We start from the raw sequence: 19,618 nt of genomic DNA on the forward strand, positions 1-19,618 counted from the left end.
CACACACACACACACACACACACACACACACACACACACACACACACTTCCTCTCAAACAGCGTAGAAAAATAACATCTGATCCGGCGCTTACTCTCGCTTATATCCATAAAACTGGGGCTTCACTGAAGCAACTGTACTGTGCAAGGTGAACAAGGTCACTTGAAAACATATGGTGTGGACTATTATTTAAGAACATTTAAAATTAGGTATAAAAAAAAGCTAACTAAGACACAGGCGGGGGGGGCGGCTCACTATCCTCTGAAAAGGCATCCATTGCACATCTCTGGAAGCTGATATCTCGTAGTAAACAATTTCATCTTCTCACTAAGTGAAGGCAGCTTAGATTCTCTTGATCACGCTTAAAATAGAAACACAAACAAACAGCGGACTGCTTAACATTGCGGTTGGTGGACGTGAGTTGAATTGAAATGCACCGGAGGAAATTAAATGACAACAATAACCGACCCGTGAGGTAAACAACAGCACAACAACAACGCAGGAAGTAGAACGTGTTGAGAAACTATTCCTTTAAAGTGTTATCTTGTGAAGTTGGCTTTAAATCAAAGAAGCAATAAAGTAGACTAATTCATTTCAGAGGATTTCAGCTGGACAGTTCGTTCTCGAACTTGAAAACAACAGCTGACAAAACAATCTCAACTTAAGGTCTCCTCACTCACTGAAGGTTTCGACTGTCGACGGACATCAAAGACTTAACACTTTACCACCAGTTCAGAGAACTAACAGACAAAACAAATACATTCAAAAACAAAGATATGTCACAGTTAACAGAACTAAACTCTCTCTCTCTCTATACTCTCTTATATCTTCCTAATACAGGTACCAAGTATTTAGTGATGCATCTGTGCTGTGAAATGAAAGCGATGACTCCATAAGACTGTAACCGAGTGACCTCTGTTCAAGGTCACCGTCTTACAGTAAAGTGCACTTCATCCGTCTGCTCCTCGTGCTTACAGAACAACAACAATGCTTCAAAAATAAGCACAACAACGTCATTCAGAGGCTCCGCTCTCCCTTGAAATGAAGAAGAGTCTGTAGTTGAGTTTTGACAACTGCTTCCCGATTCTTTCAAAGCGGAGGAAAAATGGAAAACTGTGCGTTCAAACGGAGCTCAAACATTCACAGAGGTTCTTTTTTCCCCCCAAACTCCGACCCTGACTGGCAGACGGTGTGCCAGGAAAATAAAAACTATACGTCCGTGTAACCGTTGAGCAAACAATGTCACCAGTCTTTGCGCTGGCAAACCGTCTATGTGCAAATTTCCAGCAGTCGCATCCTCCTCTTTTAAGTCTGTATTAGCTCTTCACTGAGAACACCTCGACTCCTCAGTGCAGGAAGACCCGTTTGTTTATGTGCCCTCTGAGCTCGGAGGGGAGATCCGGTTCACACAGGTCCTCTCGGAGCTCTCCGGTGCAGGTCCGGCTCTCCCTCGGTCTTCCTGTGTATGTGTTGAAGTCTACAGTCTCTCCTCTCTCGGGGGGCTACCTGATCCGCCCGTCACTTTTGACCGGGCCCAGTTCAGACTTGGGGTCCGGGGACAGAGAGCTCCAGGAGGTCTTGGAGCACGGTCCCACGGCTGTGCAGGAGGAGGACTGTGTGGCGCACAGACCGCCTGTAACCCAGAAGGTCCCGATGCTGCTGTCCACCCACGCTTCGAGGGGCAGACCCACCAGCTGGGCTCTGCGCTGGGCCTCCTTCATGGCCGACTCCTGGGGGGGCAGCTTGAGAACGGAGCTCAGCTGCTGGAAGCTCTGCTCCAGGTACAGGTTACCCGGAGGCCCTGCATGGAGCCAGCTGTCCTCTTCTGGAGCAGACAAAGAGAAATTAAAGAGGGAAAGGAGTTTTTAAAAGATACAAAGAAACTTTAAACCTTCAATATACAATAAGAATACAGAATATTGCCAGCTTTTGTCCTTTAGACTCACATAATGACAATCAAACGCTCTGAATCCACGCCTCACCTTTGCGTAGCGGCTCCTTATCTTTAAAGGTTAGGGGCATGACCAGGAAGCGAACTTCTGCCACGCGCTCCCACTGTTTCAACACCCGTACCGTCCAGGTGCCGGGTCGCAGGGGGCGCTGCAGCGCAGGCTTGTACTGGGTGTACTCCGCATCCACATCCACGGTAATGTCGTAAGAAGCTGCCACCACCAGAGCTGGGTCGATCCATACGATAGTGGCGGTGAGGTTGGGACCGCGTGCCCACTTCTGGACCGCCAGTGGTTCGTTCAAAGGGCCGATCACGCCGCCAAAGTTACGAAAGATTCTTTCTTTCGGATCCCACTCTGTGCCGATCTGCCGGGGAGAAAGACAAAAGGAATCAATGGATTATGTGACACAATAGAGCAATACAATGCCTCCTCCGGCTCCGACTTTCACATTGTATTTGAGGACAAGGAGACAGAATATGTTAGCACTCTCTAGCTTTACTCCCAAAATAATTAATTCAACTTCAAAGTCTAGTTTTGGTCGGATTAAGCCCCGATAAAATTAAGCCAATTTTTCCCATATCAGGAAGGAAATCTTCCCGTGAAGCAGTTTTCTGAAGGCACCTTGATATGAAAAGGTTTGCACAATGATGATGAAGAATCCTCATCTTACTTCCAGGTTCTTGAGCCTTTCAAACTCCTTCAGGTTCCTCTCGAGGACCAGCGTGGCTTGGGGCACCGCCCACATCTCCAGTGTCTCCCTGAACTCTGAACCCACCGCCTGGACTTCCTGCCGCACCAGATACCCTTGGAAGCGGTCGTCATAAAAGTAAACGTGTACTGATAGAGGGTAGTCTACTGGTTCAAACCTGCAGAAAAAAAGACAATTATTTTCACCTGTTTCCCCCCCAAAAATGTAAAAAGTAAACCGTGTCTACGGACCTGCAGGCCTCCACGTTGCTCTGAGTAGTTGCCAGATTCTTGAGGCCCAGACGAAAGAAAGCAGTGTAAGCGGTGAGAGCCGCGTCCCCGAGCGAGCCCACGCCTTCCAGCTGCTCGAACAGACTTTCCCAGTACGCCTTAACGGCAACGGTGCCCGGAGCGTACTGGCCGTACAGGTGAGTGTCCAGGATGTCTATGGCCTCCTGGTTCACCGACGACTCAAACTTGCGTGCAAAGAATGTCAGACGGGTCAGTTGCTGTAAGAAAAACAAAGAAAAAACAAAAAAAAGAGGTTTCGAGACGCTTAAAACACGAGAGACTGGGAAACTACAAGCTAGGTTAAAAGCAGTTGTTGCTCTGCAGCTGGCCCACTCACCTGGATCCGGATGAGGTCTTGTGGTTTGAAGTCATTGGGGGAGCAGCCACACCAGTCCACAATGTGCTTGTACTGGCATTTACAGCCCAGCTTACGGTTCCAGTTGGTGACGCGCAGGTTGTTGTCCACCAGGGTGTCACACATGTGACTGTTACCCAGCACCGTGTGGAAGAAGGACTAGGAGGAAATAAATACACCGTTAGTGCTGTGCAACAAAGGCTGTGTTGTGTGAGAGTGAAGATACTGTAAACGGTCAGAGACGAAGTATAAAAAGTTTATGTCCACTGGCTCGAAAGTGCCTCAACAGGGAACAAACCACCGCACCTCCTAAGACTTTGAAGCACACAGCCAGATAAACTCAAAGGAACCCTTCTCTCGTCTGGCACCTCTGCTGCGCCCGGCAGCTTAAAGTATTACATTATCTCCGCTGCTGGGCTCTTCTGAGACAGACTTGTACATCAAACTGTCTTGTCTCGACTAGGGGGAGACAAACAGACCACCTCAGGCTTACTCACCTCAGCGGGGAGCAGAGCGTAGGAATAGAACTGCTTCAGCCCCGACACCAGATCATCCTGGGAGTTCATGACGTACTCGACGAAGCGGCGGGTGAGCGCGAACCAATCGGAGCCGCCCGAGACCTCGAGGCCTTCTGGGATGCTGCGCTCGCCGAGACGCCACATGTGGTTGTCGCACTCGTGGAAGAGACGGTCGAGGCCCTGCTTCTTAATAAACCTTCCACACAGACAGAACGCGGTTTAAATAGGAGACATCGTGGTGCTACTTGCAGCATTTATCAACGCGAGTGATCAAACAAAAACCAAATGTTGTTTAGCTGCTTTTTATCTCGCAGCTGGAACACTCACCGGGCGTTTTCTCTCCCGTGGGACTTGAGGAAGTTCTTGTCTCTTTGCTGTGACAGGAACGCCACCAGTTCATCGTTGGTCCTGCAGGAAGGTGTTACGGTGAGAATCGTAAGGAAGCCAGGTTCGGTTTAAGAAAGACAAAAAGAGATTTCACGGAGGTTTTTTGGAAGATAAAATGCTGGCTCGAGTATGGCGCTGTCTGATAATATTCATGAGTGGAATTAGCTACTGTAGACAGGATTCCTGTTGACATGGGATTGTCTGTGTGCATCCAACCAATCAAAGCAGCCCCAGAAATCAGCGAGAAAGATAGCTTTCTATTCATCTGGCAAATGCTTCGGCTGCTACTAATGTTACAGTCAGTCGGTCAGCGAAGGACTCAAATCTGCTCTATTGAAAGATTAAACCACCAGCAAACAAGGCAATCATGAAATAATCAACACATACTGGAAATGCTGCCACGGCTCTGATGCACAACACATGTATTTGCACTGTATTTAACACTCGAATGGCGTTTAAATGCATAACAATGACGTTTAAATGCATAACAATGACGTTTAAATGCATAACAATGACGTTAATCTGCCGACCTGGTGGGGAAATCTGTGGCGCTGAGGTTGATGAAAAAATCCCACTTCCAGTCCGCCATGGAGAGCAGGTCCTGCATGCTGCGTAGGTAGGCCTTCAGGAGGCTGGCACCGCCCCAGATGGTGACCATCCGCCAGGGCGTGGCTCGGATGTTCGGGTACTGCTGGGCGAGCTGCAGGACCTCCCGGTGCAAGTACCCGGACCGCTGCAGAGTTTCAAAGCAAAAAAGGCAGAGTTCCTGCATCACAAAGGTAATAATGTAGCTCTCCACACATCTGCAGCTGTGCAAACACAAGCACACAAAGCTGGCTCCAGTTGAAAGACAATTTGATGTGAGCAGAACAACAGCCACATGGTGCTTTGTGTTGTGGGTCACCATAAAGATAGAGGAAATAGAAATGAGCTAGTTTTGCCTTTTTCCTTCTCAAAGTGGCAATAGGTGATAGCAACACAGAACTGAGATGAGCGGAGCTTAAAGGATACTACTCTGTAAAAGGAAGTCAAAGAGCCGAGCAGCTGTGAAGCTTTATTCATTAGAGGTGGTGAGAGACGGAGCCACGAGGAAGCTCAAAATCTGTAGGTTCAAAAATACCTTTTGTTAAAATTTCCCTTTAATTAGATTAATCACCAACTCATTAACAAGCAGCCTGTTTACAAATGACCACGGCGAATAAAAAAGGTCCTGAAGCGATAAATTTGCAGTTTAGCAGAGAAAAGACACTTTGTTCAGGGACATAAAGTCCAATTCTTTTGTTTCGTGAAGCACAAACTGTGTGCTACCGGCTCCGTCCTGTGTTAAATAAACTGTGGGCGAGTCTTAAATTTAGCCGGGACTTCTTCAGACATCCTGGTTGTGTTCATGAAGGAGAGAACAGCAACAGAAAGTCCTAAACTCACTATCCTCACTCGTAGAGGACCTGGGAGACAGACTCGAGTACAAGCTGACCTGTTTCACAGACTCATCTGTCAAACAGGCTTTTGCCTCCGTGATAAATAAAAGTGTCTGAGATGGCGTCTGTCCCACTCACTACCTATTCATCACTGCCTCCTGAGAGCCTCTTCCACCATCCTTTGGCAGCCGAACAGAGCGACTCTCCAGGACTCAACAACCTTTCCGGCTAAACAGGTGCACCGACGACAGGCACCTGAGGTCGGCTGTACATTTGTCTTCGAGCTGCACACGATAGCAGACTTTTCCTCCACTAAATCCAGCCCCTAAGAATAACCACACTTTAGTCTATCCAGGCTAATCCCCTTTACCACACTGCGAGCCCCACGGGATATATTTAACCTCCATAATGCACCAAGAACTAACCGGTAAAAGCGTTTGTGAGCTCCGTAAAGCCAGAACCGAGCAGGGAGCCAAATAACGCTCTTCAGTGTTCAGCATCACCATAAATAAACGAAAAGCTCGTACCACCACCAGCAGCAGTAGAAGAAGGAATTCTCTCGTGCAGGATTGTGCCGTCTGAGTGCATTTGCGATGCCATGTACATGTTACAGAGAATGTTTGGTAGTCTCCCTGTAGGGCTCACCTTGTCCACGTGGATGTAGTAGTAGTGGTCGCGGTGATATATGGCTTTGATGAGGCGCTTGAGCTGCCGTATAGCTCGGCCGTGCACCATCAAAACGAAAGCCACTCTGACGGGGTTCTCCACTCTGGACAGGCTGTTGTCCAGCTCGCCAAAGGCCTGGACCTGATTTGATATTCCTGGTCAAAGAGGACAGACACATAAAGGACTGAATCAGCAGGGACCAGAGAAAACTCGTAGGCTGGGTGTTGAGAAAGACACCGTCCGATGGATAAAAGATGGTTTTCGCAGGTTACATAGTACCACATTTATGGGAATTCTTTTTGTTGTTGTTGTAATTTACTGCAACAAATCCTAGTGACTTCAAAAATGCATGTTCTCAAGTATGTAAACCACAACATCTCCAAATAAAGATACTATTTGCCACCTATCTGTTTGTTCTCACCGAGCTGGGGGCAGAACTGAGGGAGTGCGACCGGCATGAGCTTCCCGGCCTGATGCTGACACACGATGTTGCCGATCTCCTGTCTGCACTGCTGCGACCCGGCGCGATGAAGGGCAGACAGCGCGTCCTTGCCTCTGATGTCACATTTGGGCACAAAGTCACTGCTGGGGGGGTGGTGCGCCCCGTCCACGCTGCCCGGCTCCCCCAGTACGGCGACGGGGGCGGCCGGCAACTTGGCCGCCCCGTCGGCTCCGCCTCGGGTCTCGCTGAAGTTACGGCTGCTGGACCGGTCGGGGAGGACCACGCCGTCCAGCCCGGCTCCCGCCATCCCCTGCTCCTGGGGAGACTTCGGCCTGATGCCCGGCTTCTCCCCTCTGCGGCTGGTGCCTCTCCTCAGCGCACTGGCCGCCGTGCCCCCCGTCCTCTCCGACCTGCCGCTCCATCGGCCCCGGTTCCTCCCCGACAAAGAGTTTTGTTTCTCCCAAAGAGAGGAGTCTCTTTTGAGGTCCTGGCTGTTGTGGTCAGGCAGCTTAGACCGCCGTGTTTTTCGCTGAGGAGAGAAGAAGAAAGCAGGAAAGAGAAGGGGGTTATTGCTAAGAACATCCTGGACAAACACTACTGGGAGGAAACATTGATTCACAATCCAGGAATAACTTGAGGTAAACTAAGACCACCACTAAGACAAAAGCTGCGGGAGCCGCAGAGGGAAGGATGTGTTTACTTCTCTTTTTTCCCCATTTCTCTGATCTGGGTTATTTTTAGCTGAGCCGCTGCCTTTTTGTGAAGCTAATCTGCAAAAGGCACAGTTCTGGATAGCCATAGCCATAGCCCCACACACACACACACACACACACACACACACACACACACACACACACACACACACACACACACACACACACACACACACACACACACTCTGAATCCAGTGATTAACTGTAGAGACCTCAACCAACCTCTGTCTGCACCCTCTGGCAAGAAGAAAATGCAGGAAGGGTGTAAACAAACGTAGACACGAACACGGAAACCGAGCATGAAACTGTGTTTGTGTGTGTGTGCCTATGTCTGTGTTTGGGGGGGGGTGTTGGCATTTGTTGTTACTGCATGTGTATGCATGTTTGTGGAAAAAAAAAAAAAAGAGAGAAAAAAATGCACTTATATCAGAGGAGTAAATACAGTGAATGTAGATTCAGATGTCAGATACTGCACACATGCTCTTTGCTTGAGACTAGCGTAGGATTTGACCCAGCTAGGCATCATTATTTTTTTATGTTTTTATAATTAATATATCTTCATTTCATCATGACTGCATGATTTTTGTATGAGATTCGCATCTCAAAATCATCCTGAGACTTTATAAACTCTAAAATGTCAAGACATGGTCCTCTTACATTACATCTGCTTCAGTCAAAGTGTTCAAATGTCCCAAAACTGGAAGTAACAGCAATCAGGGAGAGATCCATTCCGAGGGATCTGTTGTGTTCCTAATAGAAAAATGACATTTCAGTTCTGTGTCAGTGAGGTACTGTAATAATGTACGGACCCAGTCGGATGCACCACAACCATCATTAATCTGTGTGTCCTCCTGCAGTTTCAATACCCAGAGCGTACAGCATCATTTTAATTGAAGTGTATCGAGGGAATCAGTCTCACTGGAGCACCACCTTCAAAAACAGGACTTTAGCCATTTTAAAATCTTCTAGCCAAACAGCGTCACAGCTTTGGCACACCAGATTCCTGGATCACACAAAAGGGCCCTTCAAAATGTGCGCTGGGAGAAGAGGAAGAAGAGGAAGAAGAGCAGCAAGTGGGCTGAGAGCTCTCTGCCTCTTGTCAAACGATGTGGCAGAAAGGAACAGGGGACCGGTGCTGCGTGGTGGGACGGGGAGCCAGATAACACCGTGCCAACGAAAACCAGCTGCCAACCAACACAGCAGAGTCTGCTGCCGGTGGCCAACTGGACTCTCAGGCCCAGTACAGTGAGGGGCATTGTTAAGCCCAGTGACATACCAGTCATTGCAGCGCGGGGCCTCTTTCAGTGAGTCTACATGCGCTTGAGTAACCTGGTTATTGTCGTGTTGTGGTCCAAACGTCTCCTCAACAAGAAAGCTGGTTTCCTGAAGACACCCGGTTCACACAGCTAGATTTATGCTAAAGAAACCATCAAACAACATCAAAGTCCTGATGTATTAATAAAAACACTACCGTGAACTTCATCTTGCCAGTCGACACTGACAGATATTTTCGGCTGCAGGAGTAAGACGGAGCGCAGCGGGGGCTAATGTTTCCACTTTCCTTATCACTCATTTTCACAGCTTTTAATTAACGCCATCGTGTCAAAAATTGTATTGATTCAAAGGCGAGCCGTGCAGCCTCTTCTCTTTCCAATTAAAAAGAGGAGGGAAACCATATCGGCGTCACCATCTGCTGAAGCGGTGAAGCAGCAGCGAGCGCTCAGCTCTGTAGGACAGCACAGGCAAAGCAGAGGGTGACAGTCTTCTTCTTCTTCTGTCCTTCCCCCCTTCAAGGGCTTTAAATATAAACCAATGTGGCCAAGTTCACACATGCACAGCGAGACACCGATTAGAGCAGATGCGAGTTAGAACATGCAAAGACGCAACGCGCTGACATTTGCACAGTTGTCTGCCGACACAGTTTCATGTCAGGCTGAGCAGCAGTGTCACATTACTGAAGCCAGACTTCACCAAGAACAAACACGAACTAAGAAAACAAACACAAAGAAACACTGGACAGCAAATACTGTGTGCAGCAGTGATGGGATTATACAGGTGTGTACGTCTGCTCCTTCACAGTCCCTACAGACATGTCTCTGTGCCTCTGCTGAAGCATGTTTAAGCCTGGATGCACCTGATGAGGGAGCAGAAAGCCCAGAGGCTCAATATGCAGACAGGTGATTGAATTAAAAAGCAACATGATGAACCACATGTCACACTTCCCGTTTTGTCACAATGTCCCGTTTAAGGAAATGATTACTTCATCGAGGTGGTGAATGACAACCATTGACAGAATCATGATCCCTTATTTTAAGCATCTCCGGGTCAAACTTTAGCATTACTTCACCCTCCAGGCACTGATGTCCATGTTGGGGGGGATATCATACATACAGTGCGCCCACGCTTGTTATGCATCATGATCAGGGATTCAGCAGCGTTCATTCCTGTGACACTCACTAAAAAAAAAAAAGAAAGACTCCTCTACGTGTCACATCTGTTAACAAACTCCCTTCACCTCATTCAGAGGGAGACCAGGAACAGGCACTGCCTCAGGGCGGAGAGCTCCAGGTGTGCGAGGGAGACACAGAGATAAGATAAGCTTCCCACGGTGGTTAATGTTAGACGAGTTGTTTCAGTGGCATGGAGAGGATCGACTTTCACCTTTATCCCTCTGCGGGTGTTTAGGTGTGATTCAAAGCTGAGTGAAGGTCACATATAAAGAGCAGCCCCCCACACAGAGGAAACGCCTCTGTGTGGATATAAACACAAACAGTGGAGCAGATGTGCAGAGGTGCCTAACGGCGCGTTTTCAGCTCATCGTGATGAACAGTTTGTGATCAATGAATCAATGAGTCCTTTCACGTGTTCCTAAAAAGTTACATCACTTCATAGACGCCCTCTTACTCTTGGATTTGGTACTTACTCATCATCATCAACAGTGACTCCAAATGAAATGTAACGTTAGTGACCACTGCTGCTTCTTAAACAAGTTAACAACCACTAAACCAGTACCATAAATACGTATGATTTCATATTTATAAACACGTAGTAATGTGTACTGAACTAGTCTGGTGTCGTGGTCGCCGGCCGGCCGACAGACAGACAGACAGACAGACAGACAGACAGACAGACAGGACGGGGCTGCTCCGGTTGTAACGTTACCGAAATGTTTCGGAGCGGCGCTGTTCACTCAGCGGCTAACTCAGCTAGCATCGGCTAGCGCTACTGTATCATAACACACAGGGAGCTAAGCGCCAGGTTAGCGGTTTAGCTCTAGAATTAAACCCTCACAGAAACAGATAATCTGTGACTGACTGGGACTCACCTCTGCCTCGCCCTCCTCCAGACTCCTCAGGCTCCATACCACGAGTCCCTGCACCAGCAGGATAGTTAACGCGGCGGCTATCGCTAGTTTATATCGGCGGAGCAGCTTCTGTACTCGATCGCTGGCCACCATTTTTCTCGACTCCAGTTGACGAGGAGCGCAGCGCGTGCATGGTGCATTCTGAGCTGCGCGGGCACGCGATGGCGCTCGCCATCCTCAGGTTGCTGCAAAGTTTGTATTGTTATTTTTATTCTGACAAATTCACATATTTCATGTGTCCTTCTGCAGCAGAACTTTTTAATTTTATCATCACATATTCATACTGAGTACATATTCTACTGTTAAACGCAGACTTTAAAAAAACGTATAACATAAAATAAGATAATCCTTTATATTAGTCCCGCAGTGGGGAGATTTACAGGATTACAGCAGCATAGTGGAGTATATATATATACACACACAGTATAGTGCGAACAAGAGACAGTAAAAAACAGATCAAAACAAGTATTATAAGGAAGTAAATAAGTAATAAAACAGTAAAGAATATTAAATAATCCACAATAACTAAAATATTATATATACAGACAGAATAATTGTTGTGGTTTATGAAATACATCATGTGACTTTTACTTCTATCCTTCATTTTGTTGGAGTATAGCCTACAGCTTCTTATTAGGCTCAGGTTACAGCTGACTTCCTTCCTGCTGCTGCCTTTGGTCAACATATAATATAGCTTATTGATCCAATTCAGAAAGGCTTTATCAGAGTCAATATGTTGAGAACACACTTCAGAGATCCACCCTGTCAAAGGAAGACGCACAGACTTCACATAGTTAGGTGGGCCTTTATCAGATAAATCCAGCCATGAATAGACCAACACATCTAATCTATTGTTCATCCTTATTACTTAAAGTTATGGTTTATAATGTTCATCTCTATCCATTTTATTTATTCCTTACTTTTTAGTATCAGTAACTCCTGACAGGCATTTTTCTTAATTATTATAAGTTATTATAAGTCTGTTGTTTAAAGTTGAACAAAGCAGTTCCCCCTCCATGAATACTAACTCTACATTGTCGCCCTTTGTCTCATCTCGGTACGGGACCCCCGCGATCTCCAGGGTAACGGGACCCCAGCTCAGGCATCCGGTGAGTTAATCTAGTCTGGATCCACTGCGGAGGAAGCAGCGTGCTGTCTACTTCCTCAACATAATCTGAACTGTTTGCGATCGGCTCGTGAGACGTGTTATATTGCTGTTTTCTGGGGAGCCGTCTGTAATAAATCTGTAATAAATCTGTAATAAATCTGTAATAAATCTGGGGGCTGCTGCTCGGAGTCAGAGCGACGTCACGCGGCCGTTGAGAGGGCGTCAGTGCGCCTCCACGAGCTCCACACACACGCGCTGTGTGGCGTGTGTTTACCGAGTGGAGTGGGTTCGATCCCCACTTGCAGAGAGAGAGAGAGAGAGAGAGAGAGAGAGAGAGAGAGCGCGCATGTAGACTGTCACACACGTAGACCGTCCGGGACCGAGCAGACAATGACGAGGAGCCGCTCTCCGTTTCCTTCTCTGCTGACATGAGAGGCTTCGTGTTGAGCCTGGTGAGTTCAGGAGGATTTCTCATTGAGACGTTGACAGTTCACACAGAAGAAATGTCCACAACTGCAAGTCCAACCATCCCCTCCTCACAGCTGACTTCGGATCAGCTCACAGTGGTCGCTGCATGCTGTAAGTTAACTCTTAAAAATGTCTCTCAACATCTGTCTCTGGAAAGTGATTTTAAATGTTCTGCTTCCTGCATATTTGCACTTATTCTTGACATATGGCAGCATTGTGATAAGGGTGGATAATTCCCTTTTATAGTTAACAGCTCTTTTGATCCGTCACATATTGCACTCAGAGCTCTGAACTATAATTAATTACAGAGTTAGTCTATTGTTTTCCAGCTGTCATTGTTTTTGACAGACAGGAGAGAAATTACACCTTCAAGTTTTTTCAAACTGCAGAGACAGACTGTCAGTCAGAACTCAAAGCTCACTACATTTAACCAAATTCACAGATCAGAACTGCTAAAAAGGACAAAACGGTTCTTTTACAAGTTGTTTTACAGCTGGAAAACAAACAAAAAGTCAGTTTGTTTAACAGCGACTAACAAGCATCTCTTCTCTCCTGCTTTTCAAACAGTTTCCTCTCTGGTGTTCTTTGTGGTTATTGTGGTGCTGCTGTCCGTCATTTATCACAAGGATCTTCAGTGCTGCAAATGCTGCTCCTACCAGGGGCCACGTGCAGATATGGTGAGAAGAAAACCGAAAGGGAGAAAGTGCCTTTTTTGCTGAGTGTCTCGTATGTTCAATTCTGATCCAGTTGTTGAGGTCCCGCTGAAGAGAGAGAGAGAGAGAGAGAGAGAGAGAGAGAAAGAGAGAGAGAGAGAGAGAGGACTCAAAGACACCATGTGCACTCGATGTCGCGCCATTACAGAGTGTCACATTCAATTTGCATGGCTGTGGGAAAAGGACTACAATAAACCTGATATGATCATTGTCAGGCGGTGGATTAGCTGCCCTCCAGAAATATCTGCCGCAGTAACTCTAATGCAATTGGACAGAATTAGCACTTACCGCGCATATTGATGCTACTTCAGCACCAGTGTAATTAAATCACTGCAAATCACATTTTGTCGCTAACGTCAGTGTAGCAGGTGAAGCAAAACAACCTAATCTTTAAGAGAGCGTGTGGCCTTTTATGTCATTATGAATCTATTTTTTTCACACCTCAAACATCACAAATCCCTCAATCTAAAAAAAGGTAACAGAATAAAGCTGTGGGCGATGGTTCAGGACGAGGTGAAAAGGAAATGTAAACACAGAGGTAACTTTTCATTGGAAGCCCATTCTCTCTGCTTCCTCTTCCTGACTTGTTTCTCACCTCCGTGAGTCACAGGGGTGAAGTCTGAGTGTTATCTTTGGGTCGCAGAGATGCCACTCAGACCTCCCCCTTCAACAGACAGGAAGCTCTGTTCAGCTGAGGGGTTTTAAGTTTTTAACGGAGGAGTCCTGTTGTCCCATTTAAGGAGCTAACGGAGCATTTCACTGGTACATAGTGGCCTTAGTTACAGCGGTGTAGGTACACAGCTTAGCTGATAACTTACAGACCGTAAACAGAGTGACGGAGTCTGCACCCATATTTTTGTTTCAGAGTTCATTTTCATTTGCTACGGGATAATTAATAGACTTCAGAGTCAATATTTTCCTGGAACCGAAAAGGCTTTGTGTTGTTTTCATTATAAGGACACAGAAAGTGAAGGTTAGTCATTCCACGAATGAAAACACACACAAACACTTTCATTGTGCTCCTCTGGGACATTTCACGTCTTCAACTTCATCGTCGCATACCTTTCCCTGCTTCAGTTTGCACCATGAATAGTGGGCCGACCCCTCTGTGGGTGTTGGGGACACAAGGGGGACAATGGGTCTCCTTTAGGTTGCAGCGGTGGAAAAAAGGCACACACTGCCGCCGGGGTTCCTCCCCCGACTTCAGCACTGATTTTACACGGTTGTGCTTTTTCACACTGGCTGAATAAATGGCAGGAGACAAAAGGACAAGTCTCCTTTTTTTTCTCTTCCTTGAGGACTTTTTTTTTTTTTTGTTGCTTCTTAAAAGTACAAACCAGTGAGGGGAAAGTGACCTTTGACATCACTTCTTTGGTGTCGTCAGTCTCCCTCTGAAACGACGTGAGGATTATGGCAAAGGTCGTTAGTTTGCGTCACTCTTAAGTGTGAGTGATGTCATTGTTTGTATTAACTGGCCTGGGAAAAAGATAAATCTGATGTTTCAATACCACTTTTTAGACTTTTGTTGCTTCTCAGTCAGAGGACATCTCCTCAGTGATAAAAGCAAAAAGTTGTCCCAACGTCTCTCATCCTCACGCTGGATTTAAATCCGAGTCAGGCGACAAATTGACTTTGTTGCGCTGCCGGCCCAAATGACATACGAGGCCATAATGTGCAGTGGAGTGTGCTCGTTAAGAGGTACCTGCTGCAGTTACAAGGGGAAGAGAGAGACACTCAACAGACCACACGGTGGGGTTTGTTGCCGAGGGACCCTGATGCACAGTAGGACATCGCATTGTTCTCCGCACAAAGGAGGACTCATTTAGACTCCAGGCAATTACAGAGTTTCCCTGGCTGGTCTTTTTTGTCAGGATTGCACCTTGTTTTAGAGTGGGTGGGACTGGGAGGAGGAACGGAAATTGGAGGGTGGTCTTCTCATTGATTAGATGATTTATGGCATCGCTAAACCAGCCAGCGTCTACAGTGATTAAACAAGGCATGAACATCGGTTAATTGGGCTGAAAGGAGTGGATTTTTGACTAATTGCAGCAGGATAACTGTTAATGCTCCTCTTTCTGAGACACAGTTGTGACTGCTTGTTTTACAGCACGCTCCTCCTCAGTACTACAGCAGCAGGCAGACACTGGTGGGATCTCCTTGTCTCGAGCCGACTCAGATCATGGTTGACAGCACTCAGGTGAGAGAGCCACTCAAAGCATCCCTCTTCCATTCTGTGTACACTGTCCACACACACTGTGCAGTAAACATATCATCGGGAACATCAGGCAGCACCTACCTCTGAGGCGAAGTTTTAAATGAGCTTTAAAGTGGCACATGAAAGCTCCTGTTTCCCGTCCCTCGTGAGTGTCCCTCTGTGTCTCATCAGGCGGATCAGCTGTTCTACGTCGGCCTGCCCTCCAGCTACAGCCTGCCCACACTGGAGGGCCCCCTGCCGAGGCTCCCCTCCTACGAGAGCGTCCGAAAGAAGGACCGCCAGAGGCAGATCCACATGATGATCGCGGACCGCTTCGGCCTCAATGGACCCATTGTGACCGAGGTCAGCTAAATTAGGGATTAGGAATGTGTCGCGGCACTTGATACAGTCACAAATGCTTTTTGACAATGAAGTACGTTCAGGTGCTGTTGTTCAGAGAAGATGTTGTGCTCCTGTTACAGTTTGAGGAAAAGCTAAATCTCATATAAACTCATGTTGTTATGGAGGCCCCCGGCATGTATCTTCACAATGAATGGAGATAATAAGAAGCAGGCTCTTTATATTATGACCACGCTGTCATACAATATTGTAACAAGAGCTTGTTCAAAGATTAGACTGCATTCAGAGTGCAGTGAACAGGATTCTCTATCGGCTCATCTCGGGCTCGCTGCGGAATTGTGCTGGCGGCTGCGTTTCAAGGTTTTACCGTGTTGATCTTTCGCTGAGCTTTTGACTCGCACAACGCTTGAGCAAACAAGGTAATGAGTAAGAGGCACATCAAACATAAATTAAGGGCCGGCGTCCTGAGAGCAAACAGAGCATGGGAATGCAGCTTTGTGCTCCCGTCTTCTACTGATTTTTTTCTTCTTCTTTGACCTTCTCCTTTTTCCTTGATTAAACAATCCTTCCATCTCTTACACACACACACACACACACACACACACACACACACACACAAAGAAGGCACACACACGGTATACTTTCCAGTCAACCCATCACCAGTCACTTAAAAGTCTCCCTCACCCCATAACTAAAGTTCACCCGATGGCCCCTTAATATCTGCCCCTGTCTGTCTGACCGAGGCAGGATGGTAGTAAAACTTAGCGGCCTGGTGTGTGAATGTGCGCGTGTATGTGTGTGTGTGTGTGTGTGTGTGTTTATGGTGTGTATCACACAGAGGGCAGAGTTGTGGGGTTGCTCCTGTCCCCCGAGGGTCCCCAAGCAATTAAAAGATAAGAAGACCCAGTCGGGTAAAGGGAATCAGCCAGATGTGATCAGAGAGATAATGTACTGGAGAAAAAGTATGTTCCAGGCGACTGACGTGGAGATTAATTGGTAGAGTAAATACAAACAGGATCCACTTATCTTCAGGGATGGATATCAGACCTCAGGATGTTTTCACTTTTCATCCCGAGGAAAAACTTGTTCTGTTCCACCGTGAATAACTTTGGTTATACTGTTTCTGACTTGTGTAGATTCTGTTTAGTTTGTTTTGTCTTTGTCTGTAAATCACTCCCAAAGACTGTGTCGGGACACACAGGTGGGTCGCAGGAGATTTTATTAGGGTCTTCCATATTTATTTAACATTTATATCTGCAGTACATCTAGTTTGCTCTTTGCTGTGCCGGATGAATCTTCAACGTGTCCTATACTGTCAAAAAAAGTCAAATAACTCCATTCAATCCAAAGCTTTGCATCGAATATATACACTGAGTGGCCACTTTATTAGGTACACCTGTACAATCTAGTCGGTGTCTGGTGTCATTGTCGTAGTTAAAGGTGGTGTTGTATTGGACTACATTATATTGAGAGGCGTTCCTATATTCACAGACACGACGGGTCCAGAATATATACTTTGTCAGTGCACCATAATGACCTCAATGCTACAACATAGAATTGAATTAACATCATGATGGTGTCAACAGAAACTGAACATTATAGTCTTCATAGAAATAGACAGAACTTACGTCACTACACTGTTCAAGGTTCAAAGATCCTTTATTATAGGGTTGCACAACGAAATGCAGTTGTCCTTTTGATGCTTCACAAGACAAAACTAAATAGTAGTGCATCTTCTTAAAATCACATCAAGAGGAATGTAAACAGCAGCAACAAAACAACTCTCTGGGCAGATAACATGGCCGACATCTTAATATTAAAAATTCAACATCAGGGAAAAATTGTCCGTCAACTTCGATAATGTTTGAGCTCGATTGATGTCCACCTATTCTCGTCCTAAAATCCGTCTTGTTTTGACTCCTTTCCTCCAGCCTCCTCCTACTTATGAAGAGAGCATCCGCCCCTCTATGGAGCTGCCGTACGTCATCCTCTCCTCCAGCCGGGACATCTCTCCTCCTCAGAGCATCTACACCAGCACCGGGCCCGACACGCCTCCTCCTATCACCTCTGACACCAACAGCGCTGTTCTACCCGTGTGATTGATTACTGAAGCGAGCTTCTCTACGATGCATGTGAGAGACATGTGAAAGCTTTATAAACAGAGGAAGTTACCAAAAAAAACCACACGAGACTTGTTGGAGACTGGATCACGACTGGATCCTTCAGTTACCTCAAGACTTTAAGACGAGAGTTTATGTTGAGATGTTGATGAAGGAGCAACCAAAGAGGAGCTTCGGGAAAGGACAGCTGTGGCTCGGCACGTTTGAATGTTAAGAACACTTAACGACAGGTACTGTACTCACTGGAGAATCACTGGATATTAATATTTACTGAGGTGGCTGGTACACCTTGAAGAAGAAAGTCACGGACTACATGAAACCAAAAAGGGAACCGCTATTTACTTTGTTGATAATACTGTAAGCGAACAGCTGTCTTCTCTTTTATTGTGCTGTCCCTGAGCCAGAAGCCTCATTGTCAGGTTTGTAATGTTATCAGACACCTGTTTGTTTCTGTCGAGGCCGAGCACGTAGGTCAGCCTGTGAGAGGGAGAGTTCAGAAAAGGTGCTGATGAGAGTGCCTTCATGAAGTTATTATAAGACAGGTGTTTGTTTTTTTACCATGCTTATTTTTTCATTTAAGGCCGATGGGACTCTGGATGATTTCTCACTTATTTATAGCTATCGACACATTGATTTGTTCTGTTCTCCAAAAGGTTTCAAGGGGCAGAGTGAAGAAATGAAAACAATAACAAGTCCCGATACCAACACTTTGTCTCTGGGTGACATTGGATGCTGAGAACGGATGTGATGTTTATCTGTGTTATGTCTCACTGTGTGGAAGTGATCGTTCTTTTATGTGTAAGGCAACATCAGGCTTGAGTTAGACATTGTTTTCCTAACTTTATGAAACAAAATGTAACAAACAAACACATTGATATAAATGCACTGAATTGTTATTTATTAAAATAATGCTATCCAATACCAGATCGTCCCATTGTCACGGAAAACAAGCTGTTTGAGTCAGTATCAGACTGATATCAGTATCAGTGAAGCTCTGCTTCCTTGCTTGGTTTTTCTTGACCACAGGTTATTGTTTTGCGACCTACCATGCACACATGCCAAATGTTTGTCCCGCACATTGTCATGTACTCTATTTATTGAAGAAAAAAGAGTGGCTCCACATTATTATTTCTGAAAACAAATGTAATAAATCCTTTCTTTTTTGTTGTTGTTGATGCCAGACTGTTCTAATTATACAGCAATAGCACATTATGACTATTTAAGCAGGGATTTGCAGGGAATCGCCTGCCCCTTGATTCACCCTGATTTTAATTGAAGCTCCTTGAATGTTTTTTCATTTTTTTAATAATCTTTTTCTTCAGCTCATAAGCTGCTATTAAGATTCAAAAACACATTATTGGAAAAAAGATCAAATGTGTATGTAGGAAGGGTTAAGAATATTACTGTTAAAATCAAGTGGTTTGTTCTCAGTGGAGCAGGAAAAACCGGTTGTGGGCCGTATGTTTTGATGTCAATATATTTATATCAACATCGGATCATATGACCGTGTTTAATGGCCATGTCAGTGAAAAGCCCAGTGGAGGTCCACGACCGAGGAGCCTGCAGGCAGAATAGTGTCACCAGTCGTTCCCTTTGACTGAAAAAGACAAAATATATCTCTGTTTGTGAAACTCTGAAGTCACACTCATTAGACAAGAGTCTCAAATTAGTCTTTTTCATCTCTGATCAAATGTTTCTTTGTCTTAATCTTAATACTTTTGATTGTTTCAATCACATTGAGTCACATAAGCAGCCCGACTTTTTATTTGAAAAAAAGCAGCAGACCAACAATATTCCCTGTGTTATTTATTTATATTTCTCATATCAGGTCTTTGATGATTAAGTCAGAGTTTATATCACTGT

General features: G+C 45.9%; 2 protein-coding genes across 2 annotated transcripts; one reads left to right on the forward strand and one right to left on the reverse strand.

The window, feature by feature from the left end:
- Positions 1-6: 6 nt before the first annotated feature.
- Positions 7-10,885, reverse strand: xylt2 (xylosyltransferase II). The gene is made up of 11 exons (XM_031861911.1): positions 10,754-10,885; positions 6,695-7,244; positions 6,253-6,428; positions 4,720-4,922; positions 4,130-4,210; positions 3,782-3,998; positions 3,267-3,443; positions 2,891-3,147; positions 2,622-2,817; positions 1,982-2,315; positions 7-1,824 (listed from the first exon to the last, which is right to left on the reverse strand). The coding sequence occupies exons 1-11, from the start codon at positions 10,883-10,885 to the stop codon at positions 1,502-1,504; spliced, it is 2,646 nt and encodes an 881-aa protein (XP_031717771.1). The 3' UTR covers positions 7-1,501.
- Positions 10,886-12,152: 1,267 nt separating this feature from the next.
- LOC116391554 (uncharacterized) lies at positions 12,153-18,923 on the forward strand. Its single transcript, XM_031862260.1, has 5 exons — positions 12,153-12,479; positions 12,936-13,045; positions 15,189-15,278; positions 15,468-15,638; positions 17,567-18,923. Exons 1-5 carry the CDS (start codon positions 12,329-12,331, stop codon positions 17,732-17,734), a joined length of 690 nt encoding a protein of 229 aa, XP_031718120.1. The 5' UTR covers positions 12,153-12,328; the 3' UTR covers positions 17,735-18,923.
- The last annotated feature ends 695 nt before the right edge of the window (positions 18,924-19,618 follow it).

The sequence above is a fragment of the Anarrhichthys ocellatus genome, unplaced genomic scaffold, assembly GCF_004355925.1.
Source record: "Anarrhichthys ocellatus isolate YVR2014 unplaced genomic scaffold, GSC_Weel_1.0 scaffold26, whole genome shotgun sequence".
Taxonomy (NCBI): domain Eukaryota; kingdom Metazoa; phylum Chordata; class Actinopteri; order Perciformes; family Anarhichadidae; genus Anarrhichthys; species Anarrhichthys ocellatus.

What these genes read in the sequence shown, in the direction of transcription:
- xylt2 (XM_031861911.1), bottom strand. Translation starts at nt 10,885, where the DNA reads ATGGTGGCCAGCGATCGAGTACAGAAGCTGCTCCGCCGATATAAACTA. An exon ending in TGGAGGAGGGCGAGGCAGAG is followed by an intron (nt 7,245 to 10,753) that starts GTGAGTCCCAGT and finishes TTCTCTCCTCAG; the next exon opens with CGAAAAACACGGCGGTCTAA. An exon ending in AGCAACGTGGAGGCCTGCAG is followed by an intron (nt 2,818 to 2,890) that starts GTCCGTAGACAC and finishes TTTTTTCTGCAG; the next exon opens with GTTTGAACCAGTAGACTACC.
- LOC116391554 (XM_031862260.1), top strand. Translation starts at nt 12,329, where the DNA reads ATGAGAGGCTTCGTGTTGAGCCTGGTGAGTTCAGGAGGATTTCTCATT. An exon ending in AGGGGCCACGTGCAGATATG is followed by an intron (nt 13,046 to 15,188) that starts GTGAGAAGAAAA and finishes CTTGTTTTACAG; the next exon opens with CACGCTCCTCCTCAGTACTA. An exon ending in TCATGGTTGACAGCACTCAG is followed by an intron (nt 15,279 to 15,467) that starts GTGAGAGAGCCA and finishes GTGTCTCATCAG; the next exon opens with GCGGATCAGCTGTTCTACGT.